This window comes from Aphelocoma coerulescens, chromosome 13 (genome assembly GCF_041296385.1).
Source record: "Aphelocoma coerulescens isolate FSJ_1873_10779 chromosome 13, UR_Acoe_1.0, whole genome shotgun sequence".
NCBI classification, from domain to species: domain Eukaryota; kingdom Metazoa; phylum Chordata; class Aves; order Passeriformes; family Corvidae; genus Aphelocoma; species Aphelocoma coerulescens.
In genome coordinates this window covers 11,253,785-11,272,560 of record NC_091027.1, presented here as the reverse complement: position 1 = coordinate 11,272,560, position 18,776 = coordinate 11,253,785, and the positions used below count along the sequence as shown (strand labels likewise).

Sequence of the window (18,776 nt, the reverse complement as noted above, 5' to 3'; positions counted from 1 at the left end):
CTTCCTTCTGGTACGCAGAGCTCCTTCGTTCGATTCGAGTCCCCCTATTTCGCAGTGATTCCGATTCCTGAGCTGAGCCCAAGTCCCGTTCGTGCTCAGCACATCCTCACAGCAATCCCTGTCCCCCCAGTGCCACCCAAAGGAAGGCAATCCCTGTGGGACACAATCCGCCGGGCTCACCCTTTGCCTCGGGTTTCACTGGAGCAGGAAGGAAGTGACAGTCCAAAAGTCCTTGCCTAAAGAACAAGGCGACATCAGCAGAGCGGTATAACCCCAGGTGGAGGCACATAAAAGTTAAATCCAGGCAGGCGAGTGCTCACGGGGGAGTTCCCTGGACAGGTTTCCCTGGATTCAGTGCGTGCATTTTCAGAGGGGCCAAACGGTGGAGAAAAAGGAATGGGTTTATTTGGCTCCAGCTATAGTGAGCCGTGGAAAACACCCAGGAATGGTGAGGAGAAGCAAGTGTGCAAAGCCTGAACAGGGCATGATGAAACTACCCACGAGAAGAAAATGAACCACGCTGCTGGCACGAGGCAGCAGGATGAACTCAGGGTCAGCAAAAAAAAGGAGCTTTTGAACTCTAAAGATGCTGGGAGCTCTGTCTAGATCGCTGTACCCTCAAATCACTGCAGACACCTGCCCTCCGACCCACCTGGATCCTGCTTCAGGGAGGAACTGCTCCAGCTGCACTTCAATATTAACTATGACTTTATATAGAAAGTTCAAAAGAATTATCTTTTCTATCATGCCCAGGGAAAAAAAAATCATATAGATAGTACAAATATGTGCTGAATTTTGTGTAATTATTTATTGTATTTTAAGTGTAATATATATTATATATAGTATAGGCTAATATTCCGGGGGGTTCTAGACTATATATATTTTTAATATAAAATCAATACAATATAGATTAAATAATTGATATATAATATTTATATAATATTTTTCTATTTTATATATGAATCATTTTTTCTAGCATGCCCAGGGAAAACAGCATACCCTTAATGTGAAACAACACTCTTAACTTCAATTAACCTTTAATACTTCCTTTTCGCCCTTTAATTGACCCGGCGAGCAGCATTACTCATCCAAGAAAGCAATTCTGGTCTCCTTCTCCGGGCTCGGCCAGGGGTCACCGGATCGAGCGGGTGCAGCTCGATCCCCCCGCTCTGCCCCGGGGGACTTTTCCCGGCGCGGCCGGGGATTCCCTGCGGGCTGGCCGGCATTCCCGGCCAGCCCTGCCCGTGACCCACGCCCCGGCCCCGGCCCCGGCCCCGGCCCCGGCCCCGGCCCCGGCCCCGGCCCCGGCCCCGGCCCCGGCCCCGGCGCACCAGCGCCCTCCCGCGGCCGCGCCCCGCAGCGCCGATTCCCGGAAGCCGCTCCCGCCGCCGCTGCTCCCGCAGGAAACCGAAACTGGGCACGACGGGACGAGGGGGAGGGGAATGGGATGGCAGGGGAGGAGGAGAACGAGGATGAGTAAGGGCTGGGTAGCGGAGGTTCGGGCAAAATCAGAAACACATAAATAAATAAATAAATAAATGCACACAAACAACGGCCACACGAAAATTAAGGGGAAAAAGAGGGGGGAGGGGGGGAGGATTAAAGAAAAAGGGGGGGCAAAAAAAGGAAAAAAAGGGCAACAAGGGAGGAGGGACGAAAGAAACAGAGGCAACGAAAAGGGCAAAAAAAGGAGGAGCATAAAGAGAGGAAACACAAAGAAAGGGGAGGACATAAAATAAGGAGGGACACAAAAAAAAAGGGATACAAAGGAAAGGGGGTGCACAAAAAAAAAGAAGGCTGACACAAAAGAAAAAAAAGGGGGGGGGACAAAAAAAAGCAAAGGGAGGGGACAACAAGACCCCTCTGGTCTGAGATTTCAGCCACAGCTGGCGAGTCAGTGGCCGGGAGTCCCCATTGGGACAGCAGAGGATGTTAAAAAATAATAATAAAAAAATTAAATCTGTGTTTATTAAAAAAAAAAAAAATCACTCCCACCAAACAGAAGAAGGCAATGAGTTTGAACAAGAAATCGTGTGGGACAGATGGTCCCTTCCCCAGGGCCCCCCTTGCTGGGTGCTGCTCAAGGGGTCCCCCCCATTCCTTGGTCAAGAGAAAGTTGCAATAGGTCCTTCCCTCATTACAGATCCACCACTGTCCCTCAGCAGAGGGTCAAGTAAAGCCACAGTGGGTTCCCTCCCCAGCATCCAGCTGGATGTGTCACTTGGCTTTTCCTTTTTTCTTGAGGGGAACACAACCAGTGCTTACAGCACCCCCTCTGAGAGCATCAAAAAATGAACAGCCAGAAGTGACAGCTGTTACTGCTCCAACCCTGCGAGGACAAGAACACCACACCTGTCTCAGGCAGGTGTTTTTCAAGCACCAAATCTGAGTCTTGCTTATGTAAATTGTGGTATTATCCAATATAGCTACTGTTCTCCCTCATGGTCTGTGTCTGGGCAGAGATGTTTGCAGTTGGCATCAAGGTTAAAACCCGATCAATAATAATTAAAATATAGGGAATACAACTCAGATGTTTTAGCACATGATTTTCACTCTTTGCTATGGTCCTACAAGATCCTTGATGGTCGCCGTCAGCACTGGGACCAGCAGCCCAGCCTAGATCAGGGTCCCATCCTGCTGTTCACCTGCAGTCTATCCCAGATGGGACAAGGCACCTTCCCACTGCATCCTGCCTCCAATTCCCATCCCTTGGCTCCTCATGGCACTAACGTGACCGGCCCAGGCACTTCTAAGCATCCATAAGAACTTCCTTTTAGGCATCCACTTTGCACAAGGACAGGACAGAGTATTTCAAACAAAGCAGGCATTATGGATGTTCTTGCCAAGGTGAAGCAGAAGTGAAACACTCACAGGTCACCGCACTGCAGGCTCCACTTTCAGCTGACTTTTCCTGGAGGGCCACAGTCCATCCCCAGGGTCTTCCTGCCTCCAGCTCACCGGCACACTGGCCCATTCTAGCTGCTGGAGGGCAGAAGCAGGGTGCAGGCAGGGGCTGGGCAGGAGGTGGGGGGTGGGCCTCCATGAGCCCCCAGCTGGCCCCTGCCTACCCCTGAGAAGGGCTGGAGGCACAGCACCACACTGCCATAGGCACTGGCCTGTCCTTCCCTTCTGATAGCTGGGAAGTTTGGCACCTTTTCTAATCAGTCCAGGATGGAGCAAACTTTCCAAGCTAGGACCCAGATGAGGCACAGCCAGCCTTGCCCACCATGTGCTGCTTGTCCTTTTGGCTTGATTCCTGCTCTGCAGATAGCTAGTTGGGCAGGAGGTCCATTCCCACTCTCAGATGGATACTCTAAGGGCAAATAGAAGAACTTGAAGACACAACTCACCTTTTTTCTACTGATCTCAGCCCCAGCTTCACTGGCAGGACTCCAGCAGTCTAAAATGCATGGATTCCCATTTGACTTGGAGGGTTACTGGCCAGGATGCCAGGACTTCAGGGCACCCCAGGTCAGTACAGCCCTGTGACCGTCCCACACCTGCCCCACTGTGCCCTGGGTGAAGACCCATGTGCACCAAGAGAGGCCTGAGTCTCTTTGGCCTTTTTCAGGGAGCTCAGGCTGCTGCAGGTCTGCACCCTTGTTAGCAAACCTGTCAGAGCTGCCAGGTGCCTGCAGCTCACAGGACTTCCCTCAGCAATTTGTTCATGACATGTCTGTGTCCTCCTGCAAGGTGGAGAGGAAAGCAAGGAGCAGGGAAAGTCCAAGTAAACTTTTTGGAATTTCCTTTATTCCCACCAAAACAAGCACAGGATCTCTTTTTGGTTTAATTAAAAAATTCACTGTGCCATAACTGGGAAGAACTGGAATGATTTTGAGTCTTGAGATAGGTCTTTCCAGTTCCAGGAAACTGTAAACGCCCCATCCCAGGATATATTTATTGTACCCTGCAGATCAGAGCACTTGCTGGGATTACATCATGCCAGCTGGGCAGAGTTTCAACATTTCTGACATTCATTCTCCTGCATGCGCTTCAACCAAAGTTCCTTTCTGTAAAATAGGCATTTATAAGAAATGGAAACAGCTTGCAGCAAGCCCTGCACCCTCACAGCTTCTGACCCAGAAGCAGCTAGTTTTGGTTGTCTGCCTTGGCAGCTTTTAAGGCTGATACTCCATACCTGCTCCTGAAAAAAAATCACTCTGCATTAACCCCTCGCAACCTGGAAAGCTCTTGGGAGGAAGAGGCATTGCCTGTTGACAGATGACCTCTGTCAACAAACTGTGACAGCAGTTGGATGCTCCTTAGCGGGGAACCATGACAATGCTGAGGTTACAGGGATGGCTCTGCATCCATTTTTTATGTCCTGCTCCAAAAAGGAAGTTTTGTTTCTGAGTTGATGGGGAAAGGAGACAGAGGCAGGTGGGGGGGGTGGGGGTGTGGGGTGTGTGGAATTAGAAAGGGCTTGAATTAGAGCAGGTTTCTCTTAAAGCAGATAGAAAGGAGGAACAAACAAACCTTCACAGAGTGGGTCTGGAAGGGTTGTTGAGGGCTGGTGGGCATGGGAAGGTCCTGATGTAGAGATGGAAGGAAGAAGCCAGGGCCACGAGGAAACAGATAAGAGTTTCCCTCTCACCATGCTCCAACTCTTCCCCTCCAGAAACCCCTGCCCCATCCTGTGGTTGTTCACTCCCCCCACACAAATGCTGCCTGGCCATGCAGACCCGGGGCTCTGCTGCCTCCCTGGATTCACTACCAAGTCACCAGAGGCAGCTTTCTGTGGCAGCCCCCAACCCCATCTTCCCCTGTCTCCATCTCCCCATCTCCCCATTGTCAGAGCATAGATTCCCCACTGCGGACCTTCTCCCTGGTTGAGTTCACAGTCAGGGGAAGATCTTCAAAGCAAAGACTGTCATCAGCACTTGGTATAATGCTCAAGCTCTTTCCCCCCAAGACACCTTAGAGATTTAGAACTGGAGGCTCATCTGGAGGCGAATGTGGCTCTTGAGTCTGTACCCACATCTGCAAGCATGTCTGCACTGATGTGTGCTGGTTTTCTGCCCTTCACCTTCCAGCTCCTCAAAGTGTTTCTGGATGTTTGGAGCCTCATGGGTTCACCGCATGGCACGCTGGGTTCTGTATTAACCAGAATTTCTTTCATACAGCACAGGATCAGAGCCATCCTGAGCTGCTTGAACAAGAAGAGCAATGATGCCAGAGAAAAAAGACCTATGTTTGAGCCTCTGTATCTGATCCATAACCCTCCCTCCTTGGAGGCCATGCCAGGAGCTCCGTGGCTGATATCATCCAGGTCACATTTTTGCGTCACTTAAATTACAGTCTTCCTAGGAGCTCCTTATCTTGGGGCACTGGCTGAGAGGGAGAGGTACATGTTATAGGATAATAAACACAACTTGCTGGAGGATTAGTTTGGGATTGAATTTGGTTTTAAATAAAGATACAATTAAATATTACTTCTGCATTCAACAATCCTAGACTTGGGATCTCCCTGGATCAAGTAAATGTGATAAAATATGCCAGTGATCTGCTTCTTTGGGTCTCAGCTTACCGGTAAAACAAGGGAATTGGCAATTCATGGAAAAGGTGCCCAAGGTAAGACCCCTGTGAAATAAAGCTGGAGCAGGGCTATGATTCTGCTGAGAATAGAGATGTTGACATTATGGAAATTCTTCTTGCGTGATTAACTGGGTGGAGCAGAAGGGCTTTATGGCCAACCATTTATTGACTATCTGAGTTTATTCCTTCTTTATACTTTTATATGTGACAAATTTAAGTGCATATTCTTGCTACATTAGGTAAGCTGATGAAAGGGTGGTTAGTGTAGTGGGATAAATGAGAGGAAGGAGTCAGTTTAATAAGGAGAAGTCTTTGTAAGTGTGGTGTAAGGGAGTCTGACACTCAATAACATTGTGGAGACAAAAGTTATTATTTCCTTGTTTCAGTGGAGAGATAGCAAAAAAGCAAACAAACATAAGGCATCCCAGGCTGGGCAGGTCCTGCTCCATGGAAATGTGCCATGCAGATATGGGACAGGACACAAATAGAAAGATCAGTTAAGTTTCATTAAGTAAGATCTGTCTGGGTTTAAACCCAAGGAGATTCAGAGGAGATTCAGGGGTGGGGCTGTTAACATTCCTTCATGCATTTCTATTCTAGGTCTATTTATTTGGTGTCTGGTGTCAATTCCTGACAAGATACAGACTAAAAAGCCAGTAAGGGTCTCAACAGTACTGAAGTCATGTATCAAAAAAAAGTTGCTGTTCAAAATTCAGTCGTTTAAGGTGTTTGATACATTTGCTGTGTTCAGACCTTAGCCCATGAGACCAGCAAGGTCAGAATTCATTTTTCGTAAAGCTGGGTGAGTGGTGAAAGCAAACCGTGGGAGGTTGGAGCTCAAAAGCAATCAGCATAATCTTTTTTTGTCAATATTTATGTTGTATAAGAGTTGGTGTGACTATTTTTGTAGATGACATTTACACTGAAACATCAAATATCTTCTGTCTTCTCTTTTTCAGGATACTTTTATGTTACCCTGTATTTGTCTAGTAATATCTAGTATCTCTCCTTCTTTGATTATTTTTTTAATGTACCTAATATATTGTATCTTTACCTATGGTGAAGTGTCGGTGGTCAATGGTGCTTCCCTCAGCACAAAGACCCAGCTGGAGGATCCTACCACAAGTTACGTGCATCAAGCAGACAAAAAAACATTAGTTAAGAGAAAGCATGGGACTCTACAGGGTGTTTCTCTGCACTTAAAACCAGCTTAGGGCTTTTCTTTCATCTATATTAAAATAAGACAACTTGCCAGAGCAGACAGGCAGTGTGCTGGTGTCACACTCCTGTCTCAGCTGCCCATGCATCTTTGTACCTCTCTCCCAATATAACTTCTTGTTGCATATGACTACAAACCTTCCTTGAAATCGTGGAAGTAGTTAAAAATGCTCTAATATTCTGCTGAACGGAATGCACCTTGAAGACACTGGGTGAAAATCTAATCTCCCTGTTGTACAGTTCCAGTGGACTGAGGAGAAATCCTGACTGTTTCAGTAGCCTTCTGTCATGCTGCCATTTCCCTTCCTCAGGCTTCATCCAAGAGGGATAACAGGAGACAATACCATTGGTCACCCTTTGTCATAGAATCACAGAATCCCAGGACGTTTTGGTTTGGAAGAGACCTTAAAGGTGCCAACACCTTGTGATAAGGACACCTTCCACCAGACCAGGTTGCTCCAAGCCCCATCCAACCTATCCTTGAACATTGTCCAGGGACGGGGCATCCTCTCTGGGCAATCTGTTGCAGGGCCTCACCACCCTCACAGGGAAGAATTTCTTTTTAATATCTGATCTGAACCTATCCTCTGTCAGTGTGAAGCCATTCCCCCTTGTCCTGCCACTGGTCTGCTGAGGCCAGGCACCTGTCACACGCTGGTCCCTGGTTTAGGTGCACCATGATGTGCTTTGGCAACTTCACCGTCTCTCCCTGACAAGGAGGCTAGATCCCTCCGTGGGACGGGGGCTGGATCCCTCTGTGGGACGGGAACAGGATATCTCTGCGGGACGGGGCATGGATCCCTTGGGGGGGCGGGGACTGGGTCCCTCCATGGGACAGGGACTGGATGTCTCTGTGGGACAGGGACTGGATCCCTCCATGGGACAGAGACTGGATCCCTCGGTGGGACAGGGGCTGGATCCCTCCGTGGTTCGGTGCTGGATCTGTCCATGGAACGGCGCTGGATCCCGCGGGGGGAGCGCGAGCGGGCGGCGGGGCGGGGCCGGGCTGGGGCTGGCGGCGGGGGAGCCGCGCCCCTCCCCGGGCCTCTGGTGCTACAACAGCGTGATTTCCCCGAAGTGATGCTGCGGCGGCCGCCAATGGCGAGCACGTCCGCCCCTCGCCGCGGCGCGGATTGGCCGGGCGGCGGCCGGGCCCGGGCGCGGGGAATCCCGGAGCCGCCGCGTTATACCCGCGGGCGCGGCCGGCGGCAGCCAGAGCCGGGCGGCGGGCGGCGGGTGTGCACCGGACGGGGGACCCACAGCTCGGCACTGCACGGCACGGCACAGCACAGCGAGGTGGGGCGCGGTGCATCCTATCCTATCCTGTCCTGTCCTGTCCTGTCCTGTCCTGTCCCACCGTTAGCCCCTCACTTTGCGCAGCACGGAGGTTCCAGGAGAAGGCGCCCCGCAGGGTCCTTGGGAGCGGTGCCGGGGGCACGGCGCGGCTCAACTCTGGTCGTAAAGAGGCGGCAGCGCCGGCCTCTGACGTGCGGAGGAGTTCTGGAGGCGGAGCGGGTGCATCGCTCCGGCGGCCGTCGGGGTGGGCACCGCGCATCCCTCCTGCGGGCAGCGGCCACGGCGCAGTGCTCATGCCCTGGGAGGGGACGGGCTGGGGCGGGCTGTCCCTGCGCACCCGCGGGGACGGGCACGGCTCTGCGCCGTTGATTAGCCTGGGGCGGAGCGGGCGGCCCGAGCCCCGCTGCTCGGGGCAGCCCTTGGCAGACCCTGGCCCGGGATGGGCACTCTCCGGGACCTCGTCCCGCCCCCGCCGAGCGGGTTGCTGGTGAAAGTTAGAAACGTGTTCTTTGGGCAATCTTGGGCTGTGCGTCTTGGAAAAACACTGCAAACAGGAAATTATTTGTGCAGAGGAAGCGCCAGGAGGGCTGGTCCCTGCGGCGGCCGCTGCTCGGGACGGGTCGTGGTGGAATTGGGGATACCCACCTGCAGAAGGACCGTTGCCCCCCACCTTGCGCAACTTAATTAATAATAAACTTTTAAGAGAGGATTGTGCAGTCGGTGCCTCTCCCTGGCTGTAGAGTGGGGGGACACCCGCACCCAGTCGCGGTGCTGGCGGGAGACTCCCTCCCAGAACGGGGATCGGCGTCGGGCTCGCACCGGCCTGACCGATCCCACGCAGAGCTGCCCACGCAGCATGAGCTGAATACCCACTGCTGCCGTCGGCCTCTTTGCCGAATTCCAAACTGGAGCTGAGCCAGGCGGAGCGGGAAGTGCTTCCTTCCAGGAGCAGGGGAGAGGCACTGAACGAGAGTTAAGACTCTGGAAAAGTAGTTCGTGGTAGCATTGGTGGTGATGCTGAGCACAGAAGGTATGGGAGGGGTGACACTGCAGAGTGGTTAAAACAGTGATGAGAGTTGGGCTGACCTGTTTGTTCCATCTTTCACAGCCAACATGCCAGCCTCAAGAATGCGCATGAGGCCATGGTTGGAAATGCAGATTGATTCCAATCAAATACCAGGACTGATATGGATTAACAAGGTGAGGCTGCTCTGTGCTATTATCATCGTTATTAGTATTACTTGTGTATCATTAGCAGTCCTTATTCTTAAAGGACACTAAACACAAGTCAAGATCATGAAGAAAAAAACATGGAGAAAACTTGCCAGCATTATGTTTAAAAAGCAACAGGTTTTGTTCGCAGAAAAGGTAGCTCTGGTTGGTACACAGTGGAGTAGTTCCATTTTTCCCTCAGAAAATTCCCAGGAGGGGAACGATAAATTACAATGAAAACATTCATGAGCATGTTGCAGAACCAAGAAACCTTCAAGCTCTCTTTTAACTCCTGCTGTTCATTGAGCCAAGTCAGCTCCTGTCCCAGATAAGCAGCTGCTGTTAAACTCCAGTTACTTCTAGTTTTAAGATCTGGCCTGAAAGAAATGTAATTTTTGGTCTGTATGGCATATCCCTGTTACCAGTGTGTAGCACAGGTTGAGATCACTGAGCTTATTGAACCAGGTCGCTGAAGTTACCATATCCATCCCAAGAAGATATTTAAGCTACATTCTTTTGTAGCATTGCTGCAGGATCTTATGGGCAACTTAAAAAAGGGATTCTCTCACAAAGTGTATCTAGAAAATATGCTGTAATTTATGACATACTAATAGGTTAGATGCAATGTATTGAAACTATTCTGGGATAAAGTTGATAATATTACTTAATTCTACCATACTGTATCACCTTTGGGTTTTTTTCTCCAGTTTCAGAAACCATAAAAAGCCTTAAATGCGATGAACAAAATAGATGGAACAATAGCTATTTAATTAAAATATAGAGCAGGAGGGTTATAATATTTCTGAGCTGCAACTGAGAACTCTGATTAAATCCATCATTCCAAATTGGTATGTGATGCTTCTTTTTTCATTCAAATCTGTATTGGTTTAATTTCAGGATAAGAGGATATTTCAAATTCCATGGAAACATGCAGCTAAGCACGGCTGGGACATGGAGAAGGATGCCTGCCTTTTCCGGAGCTGGGCCATTCATACAGGTGTGTGCTAGCTTTACATTCCCATCAGTCATATGACTATCTTAAACAAAGCATTTTTTTGCATGACTTACCCTTGACTTACACTGGTAGTTAGACTAACTACTAGTGTATATGTCAGAAAATATAATGTTGGTATCTTTTGGTGGGAAAAACCAGCACTGGAAAGTCTTAAATACATGACCCATCTCTTATTTATAGGAAGGTATAAAGAAGGTGAGAAAGATCCTGATCCAAAAACCTGGAAGGCAAATTTCCGCTGTGCCATGAATTCCCTGCCTGACATTGAAGAAGTGAAGGATAAAAGCATCAACAGGGGCTCCAGTGCTGTCAGGGTTTACAGGATGCTGCCACCCTTGACAAAGCATCAGAAGAAAGGTAAACCCTTGGCAATCCAGCTGGAGTTACGCTGCTTAAACAGCACTTAAATGTCCTGCTCCATGTATGCAGGGGGTAACAGACCTGTTGGTAGCACTGGTGCTACTGGGATTGCTCACTGGTTATTGCTGGGAATAGCCTGTACAAACACAGTTAATTTTATCCCAAATTACTTAAACATGCCTAAAGGCAGCATCAGGAGGTATGGGGACTGGCTACTGCTGGCAGTAGCTGAGCAGGTTTCAAGGCTGCAAGAGCTCACACTTGCCTAAAATGTGCAGCCCTTTCTCACATTTGTCTTATTATATTTCACAGAAAGGAAGTCAAAGTCTTCAAGAGAAGTAAGAAACAGGAGCAAGAGAAAGGTATGTGTCTTTAGAGGCAGCTGAAGAAGCTAGAGGTTTTGGTGGTTTTCTTGCTTAACTTTTTTTCATATGGGAACTTCCGTGTTCTTAGACAAGTCTTTCATGCTTTACCCTTGTTTTTGCAGTGTTATGAAGAGACAAGGCTGGAAGAGTCAGCAGAAAGCTTAACCAACACTCCTTTGCAAGATGACCACAGTGGCTACACCATTCACGACTATGCTGAGCAGGAAGTGGAGGTGGAGAGCACAGCCATCACCTTAGGTGAGATGCTGGGTTTAGGTCTGAGCAGAGCAGAAAGTGCTGTTTGTGCTAAACACGTGGTCAAAGATGAATCTTGGGGCTGGGGCAACTGCAGCATCAGACTGGCAGGGACCACAGAGGTGGTTGTCTCTCTCCTGTGAGTGCCAACTCCTGGTACATCCTACAGACCTGTCCTCCTGCGAGGTGAGCGGCTCCCTGACCGATTGGAGGCCAGCAATGGAAGTCACCATGGCTGACAGCACCAACGACCTCTACCAGCTCCAGGTGTCTCCTCTGGCTTCATCCTCTGAAGGTGGGTATTTCTTTTTTCCTACCCGTCTTTCACTGGTCTGCTGGAGGCAAGGAGGCAGTCTCCTGGAGGCAGTATGAAGGAGTATGAAGGAGTGCCTGGGCCAACAGGAAAAACAAGAGCTGTTTTGTAGAAAAACCAACCTCCATCTGATAGATTTGGGAATTTGGAGTTACCAAACAGGCCAGGGTGCAGAATGGAAGAGCTGGCACATGCCACCTGCCCATGGGTGAAAGGCTCTGAAATGCCACCTGCTCCAACAAAGACAGTGGAGGTAGCCATGCTTCTCACTGGGGAAATAAATAATTAACATGGATATATCAGAGTGGTTCTTCACTTGGGGTGCAAATCATCTTATTCCTATAAGCTTCCACAGTAAGTGGGTTCTGCTCTGTTGAGTCCTAGGGAGGCGTCAGAGCTAGCTGGAGCCCTGCATCTCAACGTGCAGTTGTTGAAAAGCATCAGAGATGAAGGGCTATAAGGAGTCTGGGGTGGGCATGAGTAAAAAGTACTGGTGTTTTGTGACAAGAGAATATGGAGCACGTTCTGTGGTGAAGAAGCAGAAGTATGAGGGCTAAAAGTTGACATCTATATTTTCTTTTCTTTTTTAATGTGCTTCCAAAACAGTCACAGATGAAGATGAAGAGGAAATAAATCCGGATATTTTTAAGGTAAAACCAGCCCTTCTGGTCAGAACAAAATTGTCCTAAGTTGATGTTTGTACCAAGAGAGGAGGGGAAGCAGGTATCTGATCCAGTCTCATGCGAGCTGAACATACACTTACTTAAGGAAGCCTGAAAAATTAAATATAAAAAAGAAAGCTGCTTTGCAAACATGAACTGGAGAGGACACACCCATGGAAATATTTACCTTTCATGTGAAAGTCAGAGAAAGTTACTGAGTACTGCTAGGAGTAGAGGCTCATAGAATCAAGAGTTGCAGAATCATTAAGGTTGGAAAAGATCTCTAAGACATCAACTCCAACCATCAGCCCAGCGTAACCACCATGTCCTTAAGTGCCATATCCTCATGTTTTTTGAACACTTCCAGGGATGATGAATCCACTGCTTCCCTGGACAATCTGTTCCAATGCTTGACAATCCTTTCCATGAAAATTTCTTCCCTAATATCCAATATAAACGTCCCCTGGCACAACTTGAGGCCATTTCCTTGATCTCAGGTTGTTGTATTAGGGTCTGCAGAGATCCTCCAGATTTTTCTGTTTTGCCCTTCCCTCCACCTCTTACGTGTTTAGCTCTTATCTGCATTTCCAGACATGTCACACTCATCCCACTGATAAGATAGAAAAAGGTGCTCCAGCCCTTGCTGTTTTGCATGAACTTTTTTTTTTAAACTGTGAATAAAACATGTTTTATTTAACTTAGCATGAGAAAATAGAACTTAATCTTGTTGCTTACCTGTCTTCTAAGTAAGGGCAAGTAATCAAACATTGCACCCACAGCAAGAAGGAGCAGTTTTTACCATTTCCTTCTTCTCTTCCAGCTGCTTGGACCAGCCCAAGACTGGCACAACACCAGCATTGGGGGGAAAGGCTTTCTCACCAATGAGTCAGGCACCCAGACCCTTTGCAGCACCTACGGCTACAAGGAGCAGGACGGGGACATCAACACGACTTCAGGTACAGGCTTCTGGGCTATCCCTGGCAATCAAGGCCACAGGATGATGCAGATAAGACACTAATTAGAAGGCAGCAAAGGAAATTGAGGAATCCACCATCCTTGTGTTCTGAGATTTCCAAGCAGCCTGTTGGAAGGCTGTAAGGAATTTGTTGATAAAAAGGAAAAGTCAAAAACACCTCCAGTAAGAAAATCCTATGGATTTCAGGGTTATACATGTGTAAGTTAGGTCAGCTTTCAGGAACTCCTTGGAATACAACTAAAGAATTTCTTCTAGCAATAGCTTAAATGAAACAGTTTAATAGAAAGTGTTTGATGTATTTTAGGAAAATAATAGTCTAAGGTATTTTCTCTCATCTGAGAAATCTTTCAATTTTTGATATTTATTTTTAATATATCTATACACTATTTTGCTCTTGCTGCATTAATTCAGTGCCCATTCTTGGTTCCTTTTATCTAGGAGAGGTGGATTTGAGGTTCTTTGACCAGAAAAGCAGCCTAGACTTCTCCTGGCTGGATACAGTGAGGCCAACCATGCAAGTCATTCCCTGTGGGTTGTAAACCCTTGACTTCCTCCAACCACAAACTGCTCTTGGATAGAAACTTCAATGGGCGTGGAGAGAATGGAAGAAATTCTTTGTTACTGACTGAAGGAAGAAAGTAACTTTTCTATTCCGTTTCAGTTGTAGGCCTGGAAAGGTTAGCACGAAAACACCATTATCAATGTAAAAAAGGAACCCCATCTCATTAGCAGGACTCTGGCACCGAAGGTGCTCAGCTGCAGCTGCCACCTTATTGCTCTGGAGGTGAAGCTTTTGCTGGAATGTGTCACTGTGCCGTGGAGTCTGACCTGGTGGGGTACCACAGGCCTGGGGAACAGGTTACCATCCTCTCCCATGTGTGGTGTGATGAGCACTTTACCCACAGAGTGCTTAGAGGAGACACTGCAGATAAGTCTCTGACCTGTTAGTTTTGGTTGCTGCTTACCTGTGCAACACTGGTGACATTGAGCTTAATGACTGTCATTACACTTAAGCAGAAAAATTGCACTAATGGGCCATCTCTTCTTTGATTTACTCCATCATATAGTTCATCTTTCAGACCTTTCAAACTCTGTAAATAGACCATTAAAATGTGAAAATTCAGTTTAGGCTTTGCTTCCACCAAGTCCATTCCCCAGGTGCACTCATAGGATGCTCTCTGCCACAGGCATGCCCTATCCCTTTCCTCATGAGTTCAAGAGCTGCTGCATGAAACAATTTTGCACTGATGGGGCCGAGCTCTTTATTTTTACCATGCCTTTTGCAGATCCCTTCTGGCACTGTGGGGATCCCTCCAGTACTGCACACAAGTTTTAACATCCCACAGATCCTCTGGACCAGCATGTGCAGGCGAGTGCTGGATGGAAGAGGTTCAAATGTGTGTGTGTGTGTGTGTGTGTGTGTGTGTAATAGATAGGAATCAAATCACTAAGCTGTAACAGACTATTTTCTTGTACATTTTATTTTTGTATATAAAGTGTTGTATATTTGTTTTAATAAAATGTTTTATATATGACATGTTTACTTTTTCTCATAGAAAAGCTCTGAGGATGAATTCCAGCATCCTTGAAAATACCCAAACAGATGCACTGTTGACAGAGACGGAGGGGTTTTTTCATGACTCATGAAAGCACAAGGAATTTAGTTTGCTCTCATTTTCAACCCCCCAGCCTCTTCCAAGTGCAGCTGATGGGTGCAATCCTACATGTCAGGGAAGGGGAACACTGGTGCTATGCATTGTGGGGTAGTTGGTTTGTATTTGTCATCATCTGCAAGTCAGACCTGACTCAGAGCAAGGTTACAGCCAACATTAAAAAAATTCAGTACAGCAAGTCCCTGCTATGGATGTTCCTATCAGCAATACCATTGGCTTCTGGGATTAAATCAGCAGTGAAGCCCCAGTTAAATACCTCAGGTTTGCCTAAAAAGAAAGCACAGGCACAATTCAGAAGGCAAGGGGAAAGCAAGCTGGTTTTCCCCTGAATATTTGATGCATTTGCTATACTTCATGCTGTAAAGGTCTAATGCTATTGCATCACATGTAGTGGGATACAAGAGAAGCTGAAGCAACGTGTGAGAGCCACAGCCATTGACACTGCCTGGAAAACCCCTGTGCTGTTCTGGCCTTTGGAGAATAACTTCATTTTCTGGGCCAGAGCTGAGGAGAATATTGGGCTGCAGGAGAGGAAGACCCAGCCCAAAGGGCCAGAACAAAGAAGACATTTCCTACTGCGTTTGGCACAGGCTCTGCTGCAGTCTGACCTGCAGGGCAGGGACAGATGTGGGGCTTACTGAGGGAAGAGGGAAAATTGAATGCCAAGTTGTGGGTCTCAAATCCAGCACAGCAAGGTGGAGGGGCAGCCTGGGGAGGGGGAGGCTGGGCAGGGTCCCTTTGTCCTGTTAGTCATTAACCACCCCTCCCTGGCACAGCCTGAGGCAGGCAAGCTCAGGAAGCACCTACCAGGTGACAGGGGCAGAGAGCAGCTTCTGATGACCTCATCCTGGCCCTGCAGGGGTGGCAGTGTGTGTGGGGACTGTGCTGTCCCCCCAAAGCTGTCACACTCCCTAGCAGGGTATCTGGCCTGAAGGTTCACATCTTGGGAATCCCATCCAGCTGGGAATCCCCAGGTACCTGGGCTGCCTTGAATCACACACACCTGAAGTCCTGCAGATCTAGAGCAGGAACATTTTGTGCACAAGCAAAGAAATCACCCACCAGATTCTCAGCCTTCCAGTACTTAAAGTGAACTTATAAAAGAGACAGAGAGCAACTTTTATCTCGGGCAGACAGTGACAGGACAAGGGGGTAGGGCTACAAACAGGGCAGGGTTGGATTGAATAGATATTAGGAAGAAATTCTTGACTCTGGAGGGTGCCCAGAGAAACTGGGGCTGCCCAATCCCTGGAGGTGTTCAAGGCCATGTTGAGAGGGGCTTGGAGCAACCTGGTCTAGTGGAAAGTGCCCATAGCAGGTTGGAGCAAAATGAGCTTTAAGGTCCCTTCCAGCCCAAACTATTTGATGGTTCTATAATTCCATGACCAGATTTGTGTCCTGGTCAGCTGCAGCAGCAGCTTCTACCAGAGAAAGAATGCAGGCCTGCAGGACCTAGAGCTACCTGTAGCCCTGGGACAGGACACCAGCTCAGCATCACCAACACAAGGAGGAAATCAGTTTTAAGAGCCCTTGCAAGTTTACCACACATGGGGGGAGGAGAGAGAAGGGAAACTTTCTATGATGCAAACACTGCTAAAAATAAAGTAGAGATTAATTCACCCATTCATGCCTTAAAAGGGGCATGCTTTTCACAAACATGCTCAGATACAAAAAACAAACAAACAAACAAACAAACAAAAAAAATCCCAGCATTGAAATGCTTACAGATAAAAGGTTAGATCAAGATCTGGGAATAGAAGAAAGCAGCAGCAAGTGCCTCACACCCAGGGACCAGAGACATGCTCCAAGACTATTTTATCAGGATGTTGGAAATGCTTTCCCTTGTTACCTCCCAAGGTACCTGCACATATGACTGCATGCTTGGTATTTTACCAGTGAAAAGTGGTAAAGTCCCATGACAGAATTTGGTAGTTATTCAGCCATTGAAGCATCTGGATGGATAAATTCCACCCCAGGTATTTTGTTGTCAGTTTTGTTGTTTTGAACTCTTTGGGAGGGGGAAAAAAACAGAGTGGTGCTCTCCAGCTCATGAGTGGGGTGACTTGGAGGCTGCTACGCTGAACTGATGTCTGACTGGCTCCTCCATCACCTCCAGGGCAGGTGGGACTTGTAGGAGCAACAGACTACAGAGACTTTTAGGCTGCTTGTACACAGAGGAGCATCATCAGCTCTTTAGGATAAACTCCCTGCATAGGCTATGTGATAGAGTTTTAAACCTTGACACTGGATTTTTCTGAACTTGCCTATCCTAATCAAGCTCTTCATAAACCCAGTAAACTTCTGTTGGAATAAGAGTTGTTTTCACCTGTCATTAAATTCAGCTGGGAAGTATTCACATCGCAGGAGAGCAGGTCCCTGGGGAGAGCTGCTCAGCCCTTTCAAACCCAGCGAGAGCAATAAAGGCAAGTTCCTATGGGTAGAGCTCAAAGGGCAAGCAGCTCTATGCTATGAACCTTGCATGACAGAGAGAAAGATCTAAAGGCAGTGAAGCTGTTGTAAAAAAAAAGATAACTTCTCTATGGTGGAAAACAAAAAGGAATCGTTACGTAATCACCGGTCATTTAGGAAATGAACTGAGCTATTGCTGCAGGCTTGGAAGTCTGCTCCAGCAGAGGCTTTCCATTACCTGCACCATCCTTACACCATCACTAGCTGCAGCTCACTTGTAAGCCTTGAAACCATTCAAAAACAAACTAAAAAAATCCCTTTATTTAGCTTTAGAGCCTCAGACCATTAACAGTACAAAACTTCCTGAAAATAACACATCAGTAAACAAGGAGTTGTTGCTTTCCCCCCAGTCTTTGTCCAAATGGATTCTTAGTGAGTGGCTCACTAAGAACCACTGGTGCCTGGAGAAGCCTCTGGCTCTTGGCTGCCCAGAGCAGTGGCACCTCATATAAGCTTTACCCACTAGGCAGCAGAGCCTGCAGTTATCCTTTCACCTTTGTTTGCTGTGGTGATTGAATCCTGATAATCAGACACATTTCCAGGCAGTCACACGATTTACAGTATCACACCTGGAATGGATAGCAGTTCTTCAGGTCATAGGTATGAATTTATAACTGAAAAAACCAGTGGGATATTTATTTGTGGTGCAAAGGCAAACTATTGCTTAGAAAGCAACCAAATGTCTTGGACTTCAAACATTTCTCTGCTGTCGAGGATCATTCCTCCTCTCCAGTTCCACAAGGGCCCATTCCCCCCCCCATATTTGTAAACATAACACAAGGAAGACAGAAACTTTCTAAGGGCAAAAGCCACTCTCACAGACTTGGGAGGGCCAAGGAAAGAAGTGTTATCTGTAACTAACTTTTCTAGAGCTTAGATGGGGAAACATCTTCCCTAGAAAGGGATATAGGGAGGAAACTCACATTTTTCATGGACCAATTGTATCTAAGTCGTGTCCCTTTCACCAGTTGCTTCAGTCCACTGCCTGTACCCTCTCCCACCACAGTGCTGCACTTCAGAGCTGATTTTTCTCCCACATTTTTCTACCCCCTTCAATATTTCTCTCACTGTTAACTCATCCCTGCCCCCCTCCTCACCCCCCCCCCCCCCAAGCCCTTCTATGTGCCAAAAACCCCAAGGCAGCAATAATAGCAATAACAAAAGCAACAATAAAAGCTCATTGGTGCAGCTGCATGGTGCAGGTAGCTCCAGTTACTTGCACTACCACTAACCTTTGGTCTCATTTGTTCTGATAAGGTCAGGATGTGAATTCAGCCAGCGTGGTTCCCTGCCATGCACTCTGTCCTAGCACAGCTTCCCCAGAGAAGGGAGGAGCTGGGAAGGGATGGGAAAACTTCCCATGTCCCCTTCCAGAGTTTCAACAAGAGCATGGCATCCACTGCCATCAGCTGAACTCTCAAAGGCAT

At 47.9% G+C, this 18,776-nt stretch overlaps 1 protein-coding gene across 2 annotated transcripts; it reads left to right on the top strand.

Annotated features, from left to right (window-relative positions):
• Positions 1 to 7,895: 7,895 nt before the first annotated feature.
• On the top strand, positions 7,896 to 14,742 carry IRF1 (interferon regulatory factor 1). Of its 2 annotated transcripts, none has more exons than XM_069028583.1 (10): positions 7,896 to 8,049; positions 9,158 to 9,249; positions 10,159 to 10,258; positions 10,457 to 10,633; positions 10,949 to 10,998; positions 11,124 to 11,259; positions 11,426 to 11,551; positions 12,176 to 12,219; positions 13,052 to 13,187; positions 13,646 to 14,742. In XM_069028583.1, exons 2-10 carry the CDS (start codon positions 9,163 to 9,165, stop codon positions 13,744 to 13,746), a joined length of 957 nt encoding a protein of 318 aa, XP_068884684.1. In that variant the 5' UTR covers positions 7,896 to 8,049; positions 9,158 to 9,162; the 3' UTR covers positions 13,747 to 14,742. The 2 variants fall into 2 exon arrangements, with proteins under 2 accessions (XP_068884684.1, XP_068884683.1); XM_069028582.1 differs by lacking the exon at positions 7,896 to 8,049 and adding an exon at positions 8,070 to 9,079.
• Positions 14,743 to 18,776: the final 4,034 nt, after the last annotated feature.

Coding starts and splice junctions, on each gene's coding strand:
- IRF1 (XM_069028582.1), top strand. Junction 9,250..10,158: donor GACTGATATGGATTAACAAG/GTGAGGCTGCTC, acceptor GTTTAATTTCAG/GATAAGAGGATATTTCAAAT. Junction 10,259..10,456: donor GAGCTGGGCCATTCATACAG/GTGTGTGCTAGC, acceptor TCTTATTTATAG/GAAGGTATAAAGAAGGTGAG.